At 36.3% G+C, this 25,864-nt stretch overlaps 1 protein-coding gene across 3 annotated transcripts in view; it reads right to left on the bottom strand.

The window, feature by feature from the left end:
- The window catches only part of kay (transcription factor kayak), an 85,122-nt gene that overhangs the window by 44,861 nt on the left and 14,397 nt on the right, over positions 1–25,864 (bottom strand). The window contains exon 1 of one of the 3 annotated variants that reach the window (XM_074094529.1): positions 23,224–23,519. The exons of the other annotated variants lie outside the window; for them this stretch is intronic. Coding sequence (XP_073950630.1) covers positions 23,224–23,328 — 105 coding nt within the window. The 5' untranslated portion in view covers positions 23,329–23,519. Of the gene's footprint in view, positions 1–23,223; positions 23,520–25,864 lie in introns of those variants that run through there. 3 annotated transcript variants of the gene reach the window in all.

A 25,864-nucleotide genomic window follows, 5' to 3' on the forward strand; every position in this document is an offset into this window, starting at 1 on the left:
AAGTTATAGATTTTATGGAGTTTTGTGGAACGTTTTCGAAATTCGAATGCATGTTTTTTTTTTATTATAGTTTGATAGAAGGGATAGGGCAAGGAGAGCTTTTGTTATGGAAGGAGGTGTTTGGAAGGAGTGAATTTCGGGACGCGAGACGCTACGGTGTTTTATTACAGATGTGTTAAAATTAATTCATAGTATAAAAGTTAGTGGATTTGTTTATTCGTTTAATAAATAAAACAATAAAATATACGAGAGCGAATCCCGATTTCGATCGTATGAATACGTGGACTTATAATCAAATTGTGTATAGTGTAGTGTTTAATATTAAGTGTGGTTTGTGGACTAGACTCTTTGTTCGTGAGGCAGGTCGAGATATTCGATCTCGCAGTAGCTGAGACTCGACGTTAATCGGGACGATAATATTATCGGCAGCTAAGTTTTTAGATATTTTTTTGAGACAATTATTATTAGTGTTATAACTGAAATCCGAGTTGACTTTTTTTATTATTATTATTATAGTTTTAGGTACTTTATTGAAACTATTGAATCTAAAATTAACCAATTACTCACTTGTAACAAAATTAATTAATTATAACGCAATATTTAATTTACTTAATTGATTAAGGTACTTTTGTTATACAAATAGTAGGGGCGAGCGATTGAACAGTAGTTCTAGATTTGTAGCTATAATTTATAGGAAATAGGTGATCAATTTATTTTGTAGTATTTTTTGAATGATTAAGATATAAATTATAGTTAGTAGAAGCGGACGGTTGGATATTTCACAATTCCTTCAGTACAAGGTTTCCTAAGGTGCTAGGCATAGTTTTATTTGGTTATTCGTTTGGTTGTTTTCGTTTTTCGGCGTGTTTGACATAAAGTCAAAAGCAGAGCCGCGTTTAATGAATTAGTTTATTGAATAAGAATAATTGGATGCGTGTTTTTTTATGTTTTATTTATTTACTTATATTATCATAATTATGAATCATTATATACACTTGGGTTAATATACACGTCGTCTACGGCTCGATTCAGAGACGGTGACGTGTAAAGCTCTTGTCCGGACGAGCCTCGGTGACGGCCTCCAAGGAGCTGACGAAACCGAGGTGGGCGGCCGACAAGAGATAGTATTCCCCCCCCTTCACGTTAAAGACGACGAATGAATCTAATTTTTTGAAATGTACTTAGTGTGATGGTTTGGAAGAAGGTAATTTATTTTTAGGGGTTAGATTGTTCCTAAGGCTTTGTTGGGCACATGATCGGGGCAGGGGCCTTCTAACGATCTATGTGTGGGACTAGGCTATTGAGGTGTGCTGGGAGGCCTAGATTTTCTAATCGATTAGGATTCCCCATACGACCTAAAGGTCTTATTCTAAAGGGTCCCTTGTGCTCGGGTATTTTTCCTAGGTGCGACGTTATTCGGCGAGGAAGCAGACAGATGTGACGACTGATTATTCATATTATCTACTTGACTTCGTTATTCTAACGAAATTACACAACATAAATTATCTTACCTTAACTATTTGAAACTAAGCATTTTCTTACTTTGCGGCATAAGTTAAATTTACACAACGTATCAGAGGGTCCTTAATACTTAAAACTAGACGATCACATAAATTTTGGCCAATTATTGAGGTGTTAGGTAGCGTTAATTACGTGCGTTATTTACTCCAGTGCTTTAATTCATTTCTAATAAGGCCTGGGTAATAATGTTACAGTTGGTGCCGTGACCAGGATATAAGTCAATAAAATTTGAATTATTTTAGTTCAAATACTTATTTAAAGAATTCGGGTTACTACATGTTAGATTTCCTTATAAGTTTTTTTTGTATTAGGAAATATCTACTTATAAGATTTCGTATAAGAATTTTAAACTACTCTACCATTTGGTGTGATAGTTGTAAGCATAGTTCTGCTTGGTTGTGGGTTTGAATCCCATATTAACCCATATGAATGTGCCACGACATATTGGCATGTCTTTAGGGAATAACTGTTAGACTAATATGTAAATGGGTAATCTTTAAGATCACTTTAATAATCTTAAACACGCAGGTTCGATCCCTGCGATAATTTCGTTGTGTTTATGAGAAAAGGGTTTAGTAGACACTAATTTAAGTTAACAATAGCATTACAATTAAGTTCGTGTGTAACTGTAGTTTTATACTGTCTGTGGGTTCGAATACTGCAATTTGTTTTTTTTTTGGAAGTTTGTATTTAAGCTAATTTTAGTAGCACGTACAGTTCTGCCCAGTTAGTTAAATGCCTACTTTTGATTAGGGTGGAGGTTAGTTTGTCGATCAATCTCATTTGCGGGTTCGATTCCCGTGTATATTTGTTGTCATTGTAAGCTATCCTAATCACGTGTCTGTATTAGGTAGATAAAATCTTAACTACGGGTTCGATTCCCGTATGTAATCTTTTGTTGTTGTAGATAGCCACGTGTGTAAATACTAATTAAACATACAAAATCCTAAGTACGGGTTCGATTCCCGTGTACATTTTGTTGTATCATTACAAAGGCCCAGGATTTAGTTTATGATTATAGGATAAATGAAAATCGTATCATTAGAATCGATAGAATACGGGGCGTACTTACTTTAGGCAGGCGAATATAAAGTTGGTATAATTTTTTTTTTCAAAGTTACGCCACGTTGTATTATTGATTAAGTGCTAGACTTTAATAAGTACAATTTCGAAGTTTAAAAGTAATACTGATATTGGTGATGATGATAGTCTGCGGGGCAAAAAGGCTAGAGGATTTACTTGTTCTGAAGTTAATTTAATTCAAGAAATTATTTCGGCAGTCCTTATACCAATACTACAAAGGCTCGAGGTTTTTCCTAGGAAACTGGAAGGATGATGATGATTTTGAAAATGATTTTTCTAACTGCTTTGGGGTCGTAAGTTACGGTATAAGGTTAGCGATGAAATAATGGAGGCTGGATGTCAGACGGAAAAGGTAGATAGTTGACCCAGAACTTTTGTGATTTTTACAAGGACACAAGGTTAGCTCCATTATTTTTTCAATCGGAAAGGGAACAACAGAACTTATACCACAGTAGATATTTTGAGTTGTCGTGAGTTCTGAGAGACCAAAGTATGTATGTATGTCGTTGTTTCGAATGATTTTGGTATGTATGTATGTATGTCATTGGTTTGACTAATTTCGGTATGTATGTATGTCATTGTTGAAGGTATCAAGTATGTATGTATGTCCTTGGTTATTAAGAAGACTTAAAGGTCATAAATATCCAAGTTAATTTGTATGTATGCAGAGATTGTGTTCAGATAGATATTACTGTGTCACTATTAAATATATACGTAAAAATAAACAATCAAGCGTGTATGAGTACATTAAGTATTTTGCGTAATCCTATTCAAGATTCCTCAATATTTTACATTCTTCAAATGCAAAATACTTTGTCATCTTAGGGGCGTTCTGTAACCAACGCTTATAGAAGCTTGGTAACAATATTATGTATCTATATATTAGGTTCCTATATAATATAATAATATATTTATTTGCGTTGTTGACGAATTAAAAAATTCGAACATCATAAAGAACTTAAATTTATTACATCGCCTACAAGTGTTCTAAGAGGTCCTAGAATTTTGTTTTCAAGTGTCAACGATTTATGCGTTCGAGTAGTGCGTGAGACCGGCCGTGTTAATTTTTGCTCAAGTAGACTAATAAAGTTATAGATTTATGGGAGTTTGTGGAACGTTCTCGAAATTCGAATGCATGGTTTTTTTTTATTATAGGTTTGATAGAAGGGATAGGGCAAGGAGAGCTTTGTTATGGAAGGAGGTTTGGAAGGAGTGAATTTCGGGACGCGAGACGCTACGGTGTTCTTACTTACAGATGTGTTAAAATTAATTCATAGTATAAAGTTAGTGGATTTGTTTATTCGTTTAATAAAATAACAATAAAATATACGAGAGCGAATCCCGATTTCGATCGTATGAATACGTGGACTTATAATCAAATTGTGTATAGTGTAGTGTTTAGTGTTAAGTGTGGTTTGTGGACTAGACTCTTTGTTCGTGAGGCAGGTCGAGATATCTCGATCTCGCAGTAGCTGAGACTCGACGTTAATCGGGACGATAATATTATCGGCAGCTAAGTTTTAGATATAATTTTTGAGACAATTATTATTAGTGTTATAAACTGAAATCCGAGTTGACTTTTTTTTTATTATTATTTAGTTTTAGGTACTTTATTGAAACTATTGAATCTAAAATTAACCAATTACTCACTTGTAACCAAAACTTAATTAATTATAACGCAATATTTAATTTACTTAATTGATTAAGGTACTTTTGTTATACAAATAGTAGGGGCGAGCGATTGAACAGTAGTTCTAGATTTGTAGCTATATTTATAGGAAATAGGTGATCAATTTATTTTGTAGTATTTTTTGAATGATTAAGATATAAATTATAGTTAGTAGAAGCGGACGGTTGGATATTTCACAATTCCTTCAGTACAGGTTTCCTAAGGTGCTAGGCATAGTTTTATTTGGTTATTCGTTGGTTGTTTTCGTTTTTCGGCGTGTTTGACATAAAGTCAAAAGCAGAGCCGCGTTTAATGAATTAAGTTTATTGAATAAGAATAATTGGATGCGTGTTTTTTTATGTTTTATTTATTTACTTATATTATCATAATTATGAATCATTATATACACTTGGGTTAATATACACGTCGTCTACGGCTCGATTCAGAGACGGTGACGTGTAAAGCTCTTTCCGGACGAGCCTCGGTGACGGCCTCCAAGGAGCTGACGAAACCGAGGTGGGCGGCCGACAAGAGATAGTATTCCCCTTCACGTTAAAGACGACGAATGAATCTAATTTTTGAAATGTACTTAGTGTGATGGTTTGGAAGAAGGTAATTTATTTTTAGGGGTTAGGATTGTTCCTAAGGCTTTGTTGGGCACATGATCGGGGCAGGGGCCTTCTAACGATCTATGTGTGGGACTAGGCTATTGAGGTGTGCTGGAGGCCTAGATTTTTAATCGATTAGATTCCCCATACGACCTAAAGGTCTTATTCTAAAGGGTCCCTTGTGCTCGGGTTTTTTCCTAGGTGCGACGTTATTCGGCGAGGAAGCAGACAGATGTGACGACTGATTATTCATATTATCTACTTGACTTCGTTATTCTAACGAAATTACACAACATAAATTATCTTATAACCTTAACTATTTGAAACTAAGCATTTTCTTACTTTGCGGCATAAGTTAAATTTACACAACGTATCAGAGGGTCCTTAATACTTGGAAACTAGACGATCACATAACTTTCGGCCAATTATTGAGGTATTAGGTAGCTTAAATTACGTGCGTTATTTACTCCAGTGCTTTTATTAATTTCTAATAAGACTGGGTAATAATGGATAGAAAGGAATCACATCTGCAAATACCTTAAGCTCCTTACGTTACGTATAAATAAGTAGATAGGTAGACTAAGATCGATCCAATTATGATTGAGTGCGATTGGGGTGTAGGGGAAAGGGTTATCTGTACAGAGAAATGTATAAAATTAGTATTTATTGTTATGTTGCGATAAGAAACAATAACAGCTGCACGAATGCGGCAGAACAAAGAAGTACAATCCTGACGCGTTAAACGGCCATGCAAATTATATTGCTGCTTTACAGTCGTTATGCCTCTCCGTATGGTCAGGTTACTTACATGTGCATTATCTCGAATAAATTAGCTGCTTGTGTCGCAATTACAAAATCGTTGCAATATAAATATTCCTGTGCACCGTGCAAATGTTTGTATATTTGATACTTTTATAATACAAAAAACTTTCTGCGTTTAAGTAGGTACAAAGATTATCATGAACGCATTTCTTGTAAAGGGTATGGGCAAAGTCGTCGACCTTTGTATTATTTTCCGTCACAATTAGAGCCATATTAGCACTGATTGGTACAAAGCCCGCTGTGTGCCAGTACATGTGAAATTATCTTGGGGCTCAGGGGCGGTGCCCACGCACGTGTTACTTGTTTTATTTAACTTTTTTAATTGCGTCACCCACATCCGCGGCTTCGGGTGTTTTCGGAATCGTTCGGAGACAAGTTCGTATAAATTGGCATCGAATATTGCATGGAACCATATAGGGTTAAATTTATCGAATTGCGGTCGACGCTGGTCCTACCTAATCTCTTTGACCAAACTGAGGAGATTAATCTGCTAATGTCTCCACCATTAAAAATATTGTAGCGTAGTGTTTTCCAAATATAAAACTGGTTATTGCACAGAACTTATAATAAATGGAATAGAAAAATGTGACCCACGTAAATGTCTAAAAATCCATATATTTATTTTCCCAGGACAGTCTGTTAAGCAGTTAATTATTGCAGATTCAAAAGTATTATATTTCATTGATGAGTATCTTAATCTATTAAAAGTTTTAAAAACGAGTTGCTAACCAATGTGTTACTAACGCACGAGTGGCGAAAAAGTGTTGAAATAGATTCCGGAAATAAACATGGTAATGTTTCTTTTTATTACTTCTGTGGGTTGAAAAATCTAGGGATCATAAAGGTGTCGAGAAATTCTCCATAAGTTGTTTTCAGGTTTTCAACCTCATTCATACACTTCTAAAGGTGTATGTTTGCACTTTGTCCGTGCCTACTTAAAACTACATTGTTAAATGTACAGTTACAAGAGGCGACAGACGAACAGACAAAGCCATTGTCTCGGTGGTCGGTGTTTGGCGGCACTTATGCTAATTTCTTTTGAGCCGTGCCTCGACCTTCCTTAGCAGGGTAGCAGTCTTTATTACCTGCGCTATATTCTTACTTAAAGCAATCAACTGGCTATAACAAAATATATATTTTTTTAAACATTATGAATCTGAACTGGAACTTTTAAAATATTTGAGTAAAATTGTTGGACAGAAGACTTTACAACTTTAGTAATCAAGAACTTCGTGTCCTTATCCTCGCTTACCAATATAATCATAACCCGTTAGGTTGCTTTAGTTAATTAAGTTAGTTAAAATTACTAATTGATTTTTAACTGGCGCAGTTAGATATTTTCAAATACTTAATTCTGTCCAACTTGAAAGATCTAATAAAGCGACTGTATAATCAGCCGTGGCCATAAATAATACATAGAGCACGAATTTTCTCATCAATATCTGTGGAAAAATAGGGAAGATAAGAGAATAAATTTTCCATTCCATCTCCTTCTAGAATAAATAAATTTATTTAGTTTGGGCTCTTTATGGTCATAATAAATACATGATGTCATAGTTTGTGTCGGATCTCTCTGTCTATTTGACAATTCAAAACCTCAATTTATTATTTTTTAAAAGATTTAAAAAAAAAACATACAAAAGCGTTTGTCAAGCAATAAAGATACATTTGACCAAACAAAAAAAACTTGCACACAACACAATGTTTGCTTGAGGTAAACCGCTGTCTGTAATAGAACATTTTCACAATAAACGTCTCAGTGGTTTTCTTGATGAAAACAATAATGGCTTACTTAGACAAGGTTGTACTGTGCTCGGTGCGCAAGCGCTTCTGTCGCCAGACGGCAGCAGCGTTAGCACCTGGCACCGCCTAGCACGACATAACCGTGACGCCCATCGCACAAACGGACCAGATTGTCCTCAAGGATATCGATGTTTCTAAGGTAACAAATATTTCCGGGTTACTGGAAATTCCGAATAGTAACAGAACATTTTTTCCGCATTCATCATAATATACTCTATTTTTTTATTCCGTGGAATTCTACAGATGTCAAATTTTGACGTATCAGAGATAAACATTTTTTATTTTAAATCTCTTTATTACTAGACTTTACCTACGGCTTCGCACGCGTAAATCATTATACTCAACGCCGTATTTAGATTCCAAAAAAGTTACCAAAGATGGCCGAACGTCATTGTCACAAGTGTCATTGTAATTGTGACGTTCCAGATGTAACCAACCCACATTAATAAAAAAATAGTCTTATAAGTAATAAAAACGAAAATTACCGCGAGTATAGAAAGCATTCGATCAATCCAAACGTCAGGCCATACTACGAAGTGCAAAATTCGAACTTAGTAACTTGCCATCCCACTGACGCAAGTTATTTAATAAATTATTGGGCCTGGTTGGGCCTTCATCTTGTTTTGCGAAACAAAACAAAAACGTAACAAAAAAACAAAAACTTAACAAGGAAATAACAATAAAATCAACGAAAACGACAAAAATAACACGGAAACAGGAGATCGAGCACATTCAATTCAGAAGCTGAATGACAAATATTTTTTGACAGAAAAATTACATTTGACGATTTTATTTAAGTACTTACCTAAGTACCTTGTCTATGAAATTGTAAATTAGAAACCTATTGAGACGAATATTGAAACTATAACTATTAATTATAGTTTAAGTCCGAAGGTTTGCGATGTCAATCATAGCAATGATACCAGAGTCAATTTATTTTTTACTCATAAAAGGGTTAAATAATTTATTACGTCGTAAACAGTTTGATCCAAAATTATTATCTTACGTATTAATTAATGATTTATTACATTGTCAAATTTTAATATGTATAGTAAGAAATTTGTGCTTTCTATTTTCTAGTTTTTGTTTTATCTCGTTTAAATTTTCGAGCATTATTTTTTGCCTAGTAACACTAAGAAATGTCAGAATTCCACGGAATAAAAAAAATAGACCATAGTTATGGTTGCTACCTAAGCAAGGAAAGAACGGACTAATAAAGTGTCCTACGCTTTTGTACAGTCACCAACACCAATATCTGACACAAAAAAAGCGTGCATCAATATCTGATACAACTATTTCTAAAGCCGAATTTAGACTTGCAAGAAAAATCGTGCAAGTTGCAGTACATTGCGAGGCCGTAAAGCCAACGAGTTTGTAGTGGTCAATCGAGCGCCGCAATGTAATGCAGCTTGCACGATTTTTCTTGTAAGTCTAAACTCGGCTTAAGGCCGGTAGGACGTAGGACGTGCCAGATATTTTTTCGCACTCCGCTGTGGCAGATATTAATGCAGGTGACTGTACCTATATCTCTTGCTAACTGTTAATTTCATGTGTTTTACATACAATAAAGAGTTGTAGAGTACAATACAAAATGGTTGAACACGGTTGTTCGGTGTCATATTAGTATTGCCAATCCATACCAACTAACAACTTGTAAGTAGGTAAACAATATTAACTAGCAAGCAATCATTTCATTATGACAATGTTTCAAATTCGATCATGGCTCGATCAAAGTCCTTTACATATCAAGTTTATGATTAGGTACATATTAAGTAGTATAATTGTTTGGTCATCAATATATCTTTAGGGTACATTTTTTGGTTTTTCCCAATTAGTGTTGAAATCAAACAACATAGTTACTTAATGAATTGTATCCAAGACAATTATTAGATAAAAAAACTCCCAGTACCTAACTAAACATTGCATATTTCATTAACTTAACGGCGGCTACAGAGTGCCGGATTAACTTGCACCATGAACCTTGTCTAATTAACTGCAAAAGTGTCGCTTAATTACGCCGGTTAACGCTTTCAACGTTTCACATTTTAGCGCGAGTGTGCAAAACTCGCTAAAATTGAGTAAAAGTATGAAATTCCCAGCGGTTTTCACTAGAACAGGGCGTTCCCGGCTTATCAGCGATAGATAGTGGCATCCGAAATGTTTGACATCGCACCGACCGGCGTTATCACCGTTCCATGAAATCGTCCACAAACACTTGGACTTATCGCGAAATAGGTACTTCACCGTGCAGTCCTAAAGAAATTCCTGGGCATTGGATACAGAAAATTTCCATTAATAACAAGCGAATTAATTCTGTTGTTGAAGCACGAAGGCCATAGTAGTACATAAGCACCTAGATAGATAAATAGGTACCTAACTGAAATGCAATCTGGCTTTGTTTCCGGCAGCGACTACAACCGCTGTCTGTCGTCAGTTTGGCAGCAAGCCCAAGGATGTTGGTCCTCCGTGTGTCCGCGGCATAATAATGAGTTTATATTAAAATAAGTGAAATTTAATACCTTTGAGTAGTTTACAGATGGTAGCCCAAATATCAAAATAGACATAAATAGTTTAACTATGTTAACTAAATAAAGTTGTTTAAACCAAACATAATTATTTTCCTCTTATTTGGGACCCAGAAATTTAATTATATCCTCAATTAATGTTGTGTGTTCCAAAAAAACCTATTCTATAATATAGGCAATAATGATTTCTAACAGGGAGAGAAGTTTAAAATAAGTATCAAACAGACTTAAGTAGAAGACTTTAAAAAAAAATGTTACACGAACAAACCTATATTAAAATAGACATTTTAAGTTAAACCTAACCTAACTAGACTGTCACAGAAAGCAGTTCATTCGACAAAACAATTTGGGAACATTTAACGTTTCTTTGTACTTAAAATACCTCACCTAACTACGTCATTCCGGAATCATGAAAAATACCTTATCATTATCACAACACAAACACGAAGGCTAAGATAATTGTTCATTACAGGTCTGACCTAAATATCACGTTCAATATTATCAATCAGATAATCAGACGTTATTGTATGAGCATTTTAAAAGTTGACGACTGAATTGACATTCAATTTTGGATATTTAATATTGAAGTTTGCTGTCAAAAACGTCAAGAACGATTGCTCGTTGACTCGGAAAGAAAACGATTAAGACTGGCAAATGTCTGTATGTTAAGCATGAAATTTTTAACAATAAACACCCGACAACATAGGTACTAGTAAATATAATAGATTGTCTGGTGAGAGTGGTAAGTCCAAGGTCATAAGCACACGAAATTATGCTATATTTAGAAATATCTTATCTCGGGGAATGACGAAAACATGGGATCACAACAACAATACGTGCACTATTAATGTATGTTCGAACAAAACATGTTACAGGAGACATTGGACGTCACGGAACTAACCACTTGTTGCGTCTTATCTCGCCCGCACTTGAGGGTCCATCCGTCTAGCAGTGACAATTAGAGGCACGTTTACAGCCCACAGCGTACAATGGCGATGCAAATAATCGCGATTATGGCAAGGTTGACGTCGGCGCAGGGTTCGTTCAACTGACCGCGAGCGATGACACGGTGCGCGCGCGGCGCCGCGGCGCATCACATGTGCCACCCCGGGCCCGCCGTGCCTCTGACGCCTCCATCACACCAGATTAACAAATATGTATTGTAACCCGACAGATGACCGATAAAAAGGTGCACATCGCTCGGTAATTCAATTACGGGGGAAATTGCAAAAATATTCAAAATCTGACGCAATTGTGGCGCAAAGCAATTAAATCCTGTACTGACAGACACAACGATAACAACGCCAGCTGCACAGGAAAGTCCCAACCATTTATATTTCAACAAAAATAAATTTAGTTAATTATAAGGTTAAACTTACGAAATTCCTTTAACTGCAATCCCAATACGGTAATCAAATCACAAACCACAACAAGTATTCAATTTCAACAAAAAAAAACTTCACAAAACTTGTCGAAACTCGATACAAACAAGCGCGAAACGCGTGCGCGCAACGAAAACAATCGAGTGACAGATGGCGGTCGGCGTCGGAAAACCCCTCGGAAACTACGCGGCGCAGAGGACGCGGCGAGTAAATATTATGCTTCGACTGGACAAAGGTTTTTGTTATCTAAAGCCGTTGTCAGCGAGCGTGTGCACACAGGCGCGCGGTCAGCGGTAGACCGTGGAGTGAGGCTTGCGCGCCGGCCCCGCCGCCGTCTGATAAGCCTGGCGCGACGCCCCCCGGCGACGCCTACGCCCCACTCGGCGCCGCTGCTGCACCGGCGACACCCTCGCCGGACCCGCAGACGGGCCCCCGCACATTATGCACCAACACCCACCTACGCAAAATTTCAAAATTCCATACTGCTGTAGCAGAAAATCAACAACTTTCCACTCCTTAAAAAGACAAGGAAACAGAAACGCGATTTCGAAACGGCGGTAGCCCAGATACTACGAGAACAATGAGGCGCAAACAAACGCAGAACCTTTTTAGTGTCCTCCTAATTGGGTACGAGGTGCGTCGAGGAGCTCGGCCAGCAGAAATTCAATATGCAACGCGATCCGCTCACTACATAAACGGAATAATTGAATTAGTGCGAGCATGTCGGGCACGAGCAGCTGCCAACGCTGGCCTGGCCACCTATGAAGTCGATGTTGAAATAGAGTAATTGCCTTCCCCTAGCCATGGGCAAATCCTTATAGCCTACCTCTTACATACTTAAATAAAACCACAAACGACGAAAGCGGGAACCCGACAATGGCCGCAGATACCTCCTCTTACAAGTTACAGCTACGTGAATTTACTGCTTTTGTGCAGTAGTAAATAGAGAATACATTTTAACGAACGATTATAAACATAGTAAAAGACGAATATGTTTCACGTGTTTAAAGAGGAGCTTAAGTGGCTGTTATATCTGGGGGAACCCGCATTTCTGGTATTAAAATTACCTTGCCATTACGTTTTATTACTTGGTGGAATAAAGCAAGGGAACTGTCGACATCGGAATGAATAAACATTAAGTATATTCTAAATAGCATAGCCTGCGGCTTCAACCCCGTTGCAGAACTACCTATTCCATGGGGATTTCGCAAGTTCGCAATTCTTTAGTGCTTGCTTATATATAAAAAGATATCCTGTGCAAAATTTGAAGCGTCTAGTCCCAAAATTTGAGCTGTACTTAATATGTCAGTCATGAGTCAGCTCGAAGAAGAAGAAGTAATAAAAGATCAATTTTTGTAATGGTCAAACCATTATTTGACGCGTTCTGTCCAATAACATTAAGGAAAAAGAAAAAAATACTGGAACAACAAGTTGCATACATGTGCAAGCTAGGCTGCTCGACCGCAGCGGAGATACGACAGAGAACGATTGAGGAAAATTATCGACTAATCTAATAGAAGGGAATAAAAAATATTTGATACTATTACCACTACAAAAGGGGTTTAATAAAAGCGGTAAGTTAATAGAGGCTCTAATTTTTCATGGCCAACGTTTAAGTATGATGTATACATAAAATTAGGTACTTATTCTTTTGAAAATATTTTCCACCGAATGAAATTCGCTCGGTTCGGTATGTTTTAAGTTAAAATAGAGTCACTCATGGTCATGACAAGATGGTGCCACACATTATACTTATTCAATATATTATTTAAAACGCGTTTCCCAAGACCCGGTTAGGTCTGGGAAAAAACATGTTACGTTAACTTTCAATTTTAACGTAAGCCTATTTTTTACAAAAAAACCGGCCAAGAGCGTGTCGGACACGCCCAAAATACGGAATCTTCCAAGTTTAGGTATATTTTATACCTTAGGCTGCTATTAACTCTTAAACTACTAATAATTCTCAATAAAAAACTTAGCCGTTATAGTTTTCCTTTAAAGTTTGATATACTTACTTACTACCATCCTGAATTTTTTCAAATTTTTCCACCTCGACGCTCGACTTTCATGAAAATTTGCAGTTTAAAGTTGAATATTTCGCAAACAAATCACTGAATTGAAAAATCATCTTAGCAAACCCCTAATGGTTTTAAAAGACCTATCCAACGATATCTCACACTGTAGGGTTAGATGAGAAAAAAACCTGCCCCACTTTACGTCTATGGGATGACTTTACGCCTTAAATATTTTTTTTTATAATTTTTTATTGTACCATTTTGTCGGCATAGTTTACATATATATCCGTGCAAAATTGCAGCTTTCTAGCATTGATAGTACCTGAACAAAGCCGCGGACGGACGGACGGACAGACAGACAGACAGACATGGCGAAACTGTAAGGGTTCCGTTTTGCCATTTTGGCTCCGGAACCCTAAAAAAAGAAACAACTCAATCTAGCCAATATTTGTCAAATTAAATCGAGATATTTTTGTACGTACCTAAATGCAATATGGCTATTGTCTAATAACAAAACACTTATACAACAATACCAATGGCGACATTTCATACGTTCATTTGATTTACGAACTGCGTAGGAGTGGTCAAATACAAAATTGGATTCCAAGAATTGCGAGCACGCGGTCAATCGTATCCCATTAATTCTGCTGCTTATTGGATATACATAAACGAAGACGTAATAAGGAATAAGGATAATGAAGATTGTATCAGCATAAAGAATTTGTTGTTACTTCAGAAGACATAGTCAACTCAAAGACACCTAATAACCTCGCCAATATAAATCTTTCGTTGTACGTATATTTATATTTCCCTGACTGAGAACTCCAAACAATATATTTAAAAAAAAACTCAATTGTAAGAGTGGTGATTTCTAGGAGGCGACACCAAGTGAAGAATATAATTTAACAGAATCATAACATTGTGTGCAAAAAGTGACAATTAATAAAACTGTGCCGGTGTTACAGATATAACATTCTTCGTAAATTCAATGGAATGTCGTTAAGTTGAAATACTGCTTGTCAATAAAAAAATCGCATTGCAAAAACTCACGTGTCGGTCGGTATATGGGAAGAATCTCAAAAAATATTTAAATTACATTGAAGTTGAAAACGCAGCCACAGTCGTAAACATTTATGAGTGCATTACTCTCGACGAACTGGCATGCCGGTGCAAATGATCCTTCGACCGGACAATTTATGCCTCATGAAAGAATTACTCTGTGATTCCTCTTAATTTACTTTCCGCATACTCGTAATATACATTTTTAAAATTCTTATTCCCATAAAATCACAATTCTTCCCTTTAAAGAATTAGATGATGGATTGGGTGATAAAAAACTCAATTGTGTGCCTTAAAATATTTATATTTGTGTCACATAACTCAACATCAACCAAAAAATCTGGTGTCTGCCATGTTAGACCCACATTTATTATGAGATTAATCTTTTCAAACAATTTGACCTTTCATCTGACGAGGGTTCATTAAATAATGGCGTCGGTATTGGAAGTGAGGTTATTGTGCCGTCTATCACAATTTTTGTTGTGGGCGGGAGCAGACTTCATTCAATCTACACGCTCGAAGCTCTTTGTAAGCCGAGGATTAAGCCAGAGTAACCGAACTGATCAAACTCCAGATAAATAATTCAAACGTCTAACATCGGTCAACTAGAATCGGTCAGGTCAGGCCAACCCACTTATAATGATTATGGTGGATAAATTGAATGATCGAATTCCATCAACAGTTATTGTTTTCATAATGAAGCAGAAACACCTAATGACGTTATTCATTAAAACACGTAGGTAACTCTATATATGTAACAATATCAAACATATTCATTGTCTACATAATACACGTATAATCTTTTGTGTTGTAATCGTAAACTACAAGCCAAGAAGCCTACGACTTAACACGATCACCAGTGGAAACGAAAGACTGCCGTTTGTCACCACACCACAAGACAGACCACGTTAGTATGTAGTTAAAGAGATATTACAGGCCCTATTACATTTTATAAGTGATCTAATGCACGTGCGGGTGCAACGCGAGCATGACATCTTTTAATAAGGCAGTCGAGGCGGAAACATAGAAAATGTTAGTAATCCACGGAGCCGCTGGCACGATTCTTGCCCATAATCGGAACAAGGACTTTAGCAGCTGTTGTAAATATCGGCTCCATGCTTATTATTGTGACGTAATCATTATTGCTTCGTAAAACAAAGAAAATTAAGTTCGCGGAATCATAATGGCTTTGTTTCAACGTCGTATTATATATACATTGTTTAATATTTGTTTAATAACATTTATTAAATTTTATAAAAATAATACCAGGTGTTCTAATAACCCCCATGTAGTAAAAAAACACGTGTAGAATGTCCGGTGGAATGCAGAACGAGCCGATGTAGTGAGTCACGGTCACCCAGGCAGAGGCGGCAGAGCTCGGCATGGGAGCTTTATGCCCTAACGGACCTCCGGGGCGACCAATCGTTTCGGAAGCCGACGATGCAATATTATAAGTACCGTTTCAAAAGCATTTACGGGATAACGCCCAGTCCCGACAATAAACAAACAGATGAAAAGGGTCCCCAAATTGGTGTTTGGGACAAATAAACAAAGAATTAAGAAGTGATAATAGAAGCGTTGCTTGGTAAAAATGTGCTACACTTTTGTAAAGAGAACAATATTCAAAAGGGCGGTTAAAATTTCCATCGGAACGCATTAAATTGAAACAGAATTGCATCTATATCAGGTACCTATTATGTATGATTCAGCGTAACTTTAGTTTCACGGCACAATCCAAGCACATCAATCAGCGACAATTTTTTGACCTTTTAGATAATCATTTACTTTCCACAGCATTCATTTACATTCGGAATGTGTATCGGAGTGACCTATTATTCCCACACGAGGGAGGATAATTTATGCAGCATGTTTCTAAGGCTGACAGTGATGAATATGGACATTACGTAAATGGTATGGTACTGGTTGAAATAAACAGGAAGCTTTTCAGTAAATTCTATATACTTTGTATTTATATAAATATTAAGCCTGAAGTGGTTAAAAATAAAATAACTATCATTGACTTTACCGGAAGATTAATTATTTTTATAGCTAAATGTTTACCGCCTTCCACTGCCGAGTGCTGCATTATTTTTAATCATGTCGCAAAGTTTAAGAGAAAATGGTCGAAGGACACAAATGTAACATTATCCCAAAACATAATTTCTCCGACGAAAATCCATTTAACAATCAGTTGGTAGACAAAAACAAAAAAATAGTCAACGTGTAAGCGAAACCGAGAACTGCTTAGGGTAACAATAAAGAACCCATTTACACGAAGGGAAATCAACAAGGCGATAATGTCTCGTCAACGTGGGAGGCTGGTTATGGTTTGACAGCAGACAGCGCGCAGGCGCGGTGACATAGTACCTACTATACCACTACCACGCTACGAACAAAGCCACAGTTCAGAATTACGGCTGTTGCTGGCACTGTGTCGTCGGGCTACAATTGATATTCTAAGCCGAGATAGACAAATGGAGCACAACATTTAGTAGCTGACGTCTTTTGTTTTTTTTTTTCCTGCTTTGTGGGGTGCGGGTACGGCCAGGATTATCCCATAATGTTTAGTTCGAACTGAACTCTTTACTGAAGATAAAACTATCGGACTTCCAGTGTTTTGTCTTCATAATTACAATGGAAAAAAGGTTACCTACACAAAAAAAACTAAAACATTTATCCATACGAGGAATTCTGATAAAACCATGTCAAATCTATTTCTTTTTACCATTTTACGTGGACGATTGCCTACCTATTTTCCTAAAATTTATCATTTCAGATAAGTGCACGTCAGACGAAAGTACTGTTGAGACAATGGAAAACACTTTACGTAATGGTCTAAAGGGACAGTATTACCTTGGTTATCGCTCGAAAAGGTAATAAAGAAGTCACTTCGGGCTTTACTTCTGTAAGTTTGCGTGAAAGCTGACTTAACTTAAGGAAACTTTACTGCTCAGATTTTGGAGCTACCAACACTGTTGAAATAACCAGTAGGTATGTTATAAAGTTTGTATATTTTTATTTTTAAAGACACTGAAATAAAATAAGGAATGAAAAATTAAAAGATTCCCAGTTCGCGGACTAAAAAATATATTAAGTAGTTTTGACAGACGTGCAAAACGGCCAATCTATTAAACAATTTAATATTAGTTATAGTCTGTGTCACCGTTGTTTTGCGCACGCTAACGATTTACTTCCGATGCTCTACGCGACGATGACTCATCGTCTTCTGAGAATTCCGATTGACTCTACAATCTCCTACTACGAAAAAAATATGAAGATAAACGTAAAACAAGTTTTAATAAACAGTTTAGACTTGCAAGATGCCAAATTATTTGCTTTCAAAAAACAACACAAACAAGCAATCAACAGATGCCTCCTTGATACCGTTTCAGCTAACAACGGTCAATTAGGTATGCGACTAGAGCAAATTGTCTACATCCGGTATATATTAACTGGAATCATTTAATAGGTGTCGAGCGATCAAACACATCTGCCCAAGTCAACGAGGTCAATCATTCTTAAAATCAGTTTAACGGTCCAATAGAAAAGATGTCCACTAATGACAACACATTTACGGGTAAGTAATAGAATATATAAAAACAAAACCTATAATATTCATTACATATAACTTCACTTTCCATATTTTTTAAATATAACATACTTTTGCTATAACACTCATAACGTATAATGATAAAATATATAATTTCATTATTAAGAATAACGATCAAATTATATAATATTCGCAACCTCTAACAATCAAAACATATAACATAACGCTCAAAAATATAAATTTTAAAAAATATTTCACTTCTACGGTTTCTTCGCTGCTATAAAAAAACCTAACATTGAAGGCTAAGGCGGGAGCGAAGGAACCTAAACTATCGCTTCTGCTCCGAACCGTCATGCTCGCTCGCTTCGCTCGCTCGCACAAATTTTGAAGTAAAACTGCAATACAAAAATTAAAGGGTGATAAACACCTAATTTTCTGGTTTTAAAATTTATATCACTTGATATTATATCATATTAATTTTACATAGGAAGTTATTACGTATTATAAGCGGTATAATTTATGTATGTTATATAATATGAATTTAGCCCATAAACATGTTATTTATTATGAAAGTATATAAAACAACTGTTATACTAATCGAACGTTATACTTAATGAAATTATAGTATTTCATGTTATACATAATGTAATTATACATAATGAACGTTTATAATATGAAATTATATCTAACGTTTTTATATAACTTGGGACGCATCCCACATTTACGTAATGTCACATTTTTTTGTTAACTCTATTACTCATGGATCCTTACCGTTTTAGTCCATATAAAAGCTAATCCGGACTGTAGAGTTTAAATCATTAAGGTGGTTAGAGTCCGTGGTGGAGTGGAGAACGTGCATGCAACCACGTTGCGCTGCGGGATTCCCCAGCGTCAGCGACTTCGTAGAAGTTGTTCGACGCTTGCGCCGGAGAAATTACACAAGAGCGAAGTGGGTCAAGTTAGCCGGACTTGAAGTTTTCGCCTGGCAAAGGTTAGCCGCGTTCGGTTGCCGACGCCGGCGCGACGCTGCTCCACGGATCCGGTTATGTTCTTGCGCAATTTTGTAGTCTCGTTTATCAGATCATTAAAAAGCGCTCTAGGACAATGTGCAATACTAAACGGCAGTGCATTCGCAGAAAAGATTCGAAGCTTATGGTAGATAATCTTTAGGACGGCTTTTGTTTCATCGGCTAATGTAATGTAATGAGTTCACTAATTAACAGTAATTGGGCCACGAATAACAAAAGTTGTTGGTTTGCGTTTGCGTTATTGTAAGCGGTGATGATATACCTTAATCCTTGAGGCTTCAATATTTTTTCATAAAATACTACGAGAATTGTAAATTAAATAGGTATTGGCAAAACCCAAGGATTTCATTCATACTGCAAAAACGGGTTTTCGAAACACATCAGTTGCGGTCAGTGACGTGCGACAATTGTCTTATGCTTTTAGTATTAATAACCAATCCAGTGTTTCCCAAACCGAAGCCTGTGCGCAGAGTAAAATAAAATACCTACATCGTTAAATTACGACAAGATCAATGATGCGTGGATAAAATAAACACTTTATTGAATCAGGCGTTACTTTGCGGAGGTCCATATCAATGAACTAAAATAATTTCCTTGCTCACCCGCGACCTTACGATAGCTAAGCTTATGCAAAATATGCGTGTTCATGCAGTTCCTCCACCTCCACACTGTAAGAACACACACAAATCACACAAACCCATCTATCACCACCACCACACTACACTGACGCGTTTCGAACTCAAACAGAGCTCATCTTCAGAGTGACACAACCGTACACCATGCTACCAGTTGTTAGACTAACGAACCACAACCACCGTTTTAACTTGTCACTGTAACTCCCCAAGTACCCACATACGTTTTATGAAACAAAACAAAACTACCCACAAATTATTAATATTTTTTTTTAACCGTCCTTCAAAACTACCTTGACTTTTTATTTATTTACTGTCAAGGCATGTTTTATTAACTACCATTGCTGAAATTAGATCCAAGCCGTAGCAAGGGAGATGAAACTAAATTTACCTGCTCATTAATAATAGACCCCATACTGTTGTATCTAATTATCTCCATGCATTCTAAAACATCGAGACGAAACCCCTTGCCACAATACTTCACTTCTTTATTGCACTCTGAAGATGAGCTCTGTTTGAGTTCGAAACGCGTCAGTGTAGTGTGGTGGTGGTGATAGATGGGTTTGTGTGATTTGTGTGTGTTCTTACAGTGTGGAGGTGGAGGAACTGCATGAACACGCATATTTTGCATAAGCTTAGCTATCGTAAGGTCGCGGGTGAGCAAGGAAATTATTTTAGTTCATTAAATAAACACTTGATTTTTAACCAATGGAAATCATAGCTTGGCATGGCAACCATAGCATAGTCTCGTTGGAGTCGTTAAAATCGAGATACCTAAGCATTAAAAAGTTTGAGGCAGGCTGATCTGACCCAGCAAATAAATAGTTAATCGATAAATTGCATAAGCAATATTGAACAATTTGGTTAACCACACTCATAAATAAATACCTATTAGGACGCGATTAGACGTTAAATGACAAAACAACAACATTTTTAGTTTTTTTTTTATTTACATGAATATTTTTTTTTATTGCTTTTGTAATGTTTTGTACCGTACCGTTCATCTAAATACCTTTAAACGATCAATTCTTGTATATAATCATAATCTCGGAAACGGCTCCAACGATTTCACTGGAAAAACGTATTATCGAGTTCTAGCCCGGACAAAGCTCGGTCGCCCAGGTACTTAGAAAATTAAATTAAGACTACTACTAGTGACGGCTAAAATGTCTCAATCATGATAATCATGAAGATAAATACGTGCTTGTGTAAGAAGCACTTATGCTACGGAACGGACTGACTGATGCAACGGAACTTTAAATCTTGATACCGTAAAACGGGGTGAATAGAAATCGCGGGGTGATTAGAAATATTCTCGTGGTTTTTTTTTGCATGGCTACAAAAACACCATGATCACTAAAGCCAATTACTTTAGTTTTTAGTATTAAGTTCAATATTTGTTTATGTATATATGTAAACTCCTATATTGTACAAGAGAAAAGAAACAAAACACAATTGACAAATTGTTTATTTTGCTTGCAACACTCGATAGTCGTGAAGTTAGTCAGAAGTATTAAATATTTTAGGGCAAAGAGAGACTTCACTAAGGTAAGAAATAACAAACAACAACAACACAACATAACAGTAACATAACAGTAAGTATGTTGTTGTTTTTGTGTGGTGATTGTGTGTAGTGGTGTGGTGGGTTTTGTGTTTTTTTTTTGGCTGAGGTGATGCGGTGATGTGGGGTGGGGTGCTGGTGTGCTTGTTTGGGGTGTTTGGGGTTGTGGGACTTGTGGGTGGGGTGGGGTGTTGGGGTGGATTGGGGTACTTTTATTTATGTAACCTTTTTGTTTTTCCTTTTTGTACAGTAGAGTATAAACAAACAAACAAACAATGCGTTAGGGTTGTCAAAACTTCCCGGCCACTACAGTAATGTACCTACTATTTTTATAATTATTTCCTTGACAAGGTCCTATCACCCGAATATTTTTTTTACACAATTGTGACAACCCTGACTGAATTCTCTATTCACCCCATATGTCGTCTCTACTGACCCCTTTTTACGGATTTGTAGAAATCTTGTTTTTTTTTTAATTTTCGCTATAAGGCAAGAGGCAAGAGCAATAAGGCTTTTATTCTGATGCAAACTCGGAGAGCTTGTCAGGACTCATGCACAAAAGAAAAAAAATCTTAGGTCCTTTAATATTTAAATTCATTCTTAAAAATAGGTTGGAAGTTCAAAATCGTGTCTACTCACCTCGTTTTACGGTATAGAATTTTGCGAACTTTTCACAGAAGGCAAGAGTTAATCAAAGAAAAAAATCCAAAACTTAAGTACCTAGTATGCAATTAAGGTCAAGATGGCGGATTGGAGGAAATTCTGTGCTCCTACAGCAATGGTGGGGTCGGATTGACGTCATAAGGTGACGTACAGTGGCGTGATCTCGGATCCCAGAGAAAGTTACCGCAGGGAGGAAAACCAAGCTATTGCTGACGTAACTAGTACCGCTAGCAGGGGTGATTTTGGTTAAACTACGGTGCCACTTTTAAAAAACGTAAGTAATCTGAAGACGAACTCTCCCATTTTTTCCCCGCTCGCTTGCTACTTTCAGTCAATATCTTCATTAGTCTGCGTGTCAAACGAACAGTAACAGTACCGCAGCAGCTACCAAAAGTTAAAGTTTTCAAGAAAAACTAATTCGATTTCAGTACGTTACGTACAGTCGAGTTGAAATTTGATCAACAATATCTGAACACGACTCTATTAATTGTTAACGGCGTAGAAGCGTGTTCCGATATTTTTTAACAAATTTTTGCTCGCATGATTTCGACTGAACCTTATTATGGTAAACAAACATTTAACTAATCTAATTTAAGACATGATAACACTAAACCGATAATTTTGAAGGTAAAAAAACATTGCGCACACACGCTTGTTTTGATCAATCTGACTGAATTATCTGAACACTTGGTACACGTAGCGCCATCTATCCGCGTAAGGACGAAGCTTTATGATAGCGCAAATTAATGATCGAAACATTATTTACTTTTGAAAAAGAACGTTAGTCTTAGAAAAGCAGGCATTCAACTTAATATGCATAAAGTGAAAATAACGAGGTATCTTCACCTGAATAGTAAGAAAAAATTGAACGTTGACGTCATTGTATGAAAGAAACAAGAGTACGAGTATTGTTCTTATCCTTATCATACGCTCTCGGAACCAATCACGTTAAGAACTTAAATTGACAGGACTCCCTATTGGTGCGTGAAACTATTACAAACAGTTACTAGTCCACAAGTGTTAGCCTGTTCTTCGACACGATTATTAAATGTATTGCGCAAATATTGCAATGAAGCGCGCAATTTCATTCAAGTTTTAAATACCTATAGTAAATAACAAGAATACCAACAGGAAACAAACAGTTGCAGGAAATTTGGTTGACATAAAACTTTAGTAAGATTCTGAGATTTCTGAGAAACCGCCCACGTTAAAATTAAAGTTCTTTGACTATTTGCTACCAAGTATTTTTTGTACATTTTAACATTTTATCTAGGGGTCTAGTAACCTTAAAGGTAAACTTACCACTGGTTTGGCGTATTCATCTGTATGGTACTCGAACATGGTAGCGAACATCAGACTGTCGTCTTGCTCGCTGCTGTGATAATGGTATGGCACCAGCTGAGACATGAATGCTAGTTAACAGTCAAATTGTCCACAACAAGGGTCCTTAGGGGACAAAAACAAACAAGAGTATCACAATACAAAAGTTTTGTAACTTTAGGCGCGGCGAGTTACTTCACGGTGATAAGAGTATGACTCATGAAGGTTGTATCGAGTTGGGCGCACGCGTGGCTAGAATGTGTTATGGTATCAGACTGAGTCAGTTCACGGGCCGCGGCTGGTTTTGTACAGCGGCCCGCGACGGCACCGCGCACGCGCTGACCGCCATTTAGAACCAAAACGACGTAACCCACCAAGTATTCAAACAATTCGCTCGGCGAGCCAACTAAATTTTTAATGCCTATTCGAACAAACTCATACTTTCAGTGAATCACGAAATACTTTTCAGTGACAAAAGAGCTGGAATATTTTGGCATCGAAAACTTGCAAATATTGAATTTTGCCAAACCGAAGGTTACGGTACGGCATGAGAGCTAGCTAACGCAAGAAATGTAGCTTGGTTGCTCTCTTGGCAGTGGTTCAACATATCTAAATTCTACTGAATTGGATCGTTTAAAATTTTGTTATTCGGGATTTCAGAGAACGTAATCAATTAGAAGAAAATTAAGACCTCAGGTATGGTGTAAAGTCAACATGATAATAATGTCACTCTTGTCATCTAAAAACATCTGTTAATACCCACTGAATACTTACGCATAATTTTAAGCAGGAGCGTGAACATTACTTTAAAAACATATATTTTCTCAAGTTGTATATACCATGGTAAAACAAATAAAAAAAATATAACAAAAAAATTGAACAGACTACAAAAAACCATGGAAATAATCTTCTACCATTCTAAAGTCGGCGCCTCAGCACGAGCCAGCAGGAGTGGAACAATAGTCGTCTACCTCACCTACATACCTACTAATATTGGGCTTCAATCACTCCTGCTGGCTCGTTTTTTGTAGTCGGTTAAATTTTTTGTTATAATATTTTTTTCACGCTTTTTAGTGTAAATAATCTAAGATAAAATAGTTAAATGTCAACTGCTCGTCACCTTTTACAAAAGATTCCTTTTTCCGATGCAGAGACGTTCATTATTGAGGAGTCCTGGTGCTTCACCACCCGTTCCATTTCACCGTATGCATAGCAAAGAGCATAAATTGCTTAGCAACTGTGTTAAAGTAATTGAAATTCAACCCGTGAAGTGCTTGTTATTGAATTGTAGCTCCGTTGGTCAAATGTGGTCTTCATCATCAGTTCCACTTCACCAAATGATGATTTTCAAGAGCAAATGCACGAGTTACTACTAATTAAATATATCCAAATTACCATTGGTGTCCCTACAATATTTGAAGAGTTCCCTCGATTTCCTTAGGATCTGATTTGGCGTTTATGGGACCTAATTGAAAGCATTTCTATACGAACGAAAAAAAAACAAATCTGTTCATAAACAATGGAGTTCTGAGGTAGCAAACATAAAAAAAATATAACCGAATTGATAACCTTCTAGTTTTTTTTGAAGTCGGTTAAAAATCCAACAACACTAAAAGTTGATCGACCGATGGTTATTTTGGTCAACCTACATAACAACAGTTAACAAACTTGTCATATAACCATAAATGAAGAATATATCACACAAGGAAATTTAAACAAAGTTAATTAATTGTCCTGTAAAGTTCAGGAGTAGGAAAACACTACAGGTAAATAATTATGTGACGCTATTTAGTTAAAGCTAAATATTACAGTTTGTTTATTGATTTTAACGACTGATAAATCGCTACCCTCATCGTCGCAGCTCACTCTAGGTACATTACATACAGCCCGGCCAGTGCTGCTTACGGAAACGTAATTAATAAAGTAATTAAATTAATCGAAAAACCTACGTAACCTGAAAGGATCATGGTTTCTAGGGAAACGGAAAAAGGGGCTCCCGTTGCACGAAAAACCACATTAATTATGAGTAACAAGGCAGACATGTGATTCGAATTAAGGGCGACTACAATCAAGTTCAACGCAGGAATAAACCTATAGATAAATAAATAAATAATAGATGAAGTAGACAGATATGGTTGGTGGCTATATTTGAAAAGCGCTGCAAAGAAATAGTAACTACAAAGCATTTCAATTAAGGAGAACCATGTAGGTAAGATATATGTTGAACATTACTTATATAATGTTTTAAACTTTCGTGATTTTTTACTCATAGTTAAATACTAAAACGGGACTTATCACGCTAGTAATATTTAAGTACCTATTTATTTATTTAGGTAAATATTACTAGCGTGATAAGTCCCGTTTTAGATTTAACTATAGTTGGTGGTCTTAAGTGTTGAAGAAACAATAATTTTAAATAATTTAAAATTTATTTATTTATTTTGATATATTAATTACTGTACATTCATAATAACAATAGAAAACTATAACCTAGTCAAATAACTCGCCCCTCGCCATTCCCGCCCCAAATTAATATAAATTATTATTAATTTAAATTAGATATTATCTAAAAGATAAAATAAAAGTCTCGAAATCGAAATGCAAGTCTAATTCGTGACAAAAA

Source organism: Choristoneura fumiferana, chromosome 11 (assembly GCF_025370935.1).
Source record: "Choristoneura fumiferana chromosome 11, NRCan_CFum_1, whole genome shotgun sequence".
NCBI classification, from domain to species: Eukaryota; Metazoa; Arthropoda; class Insecta; order Lepidoptera; family Tortricidae; genus Choristoneura; species Choristoneura fumiferana.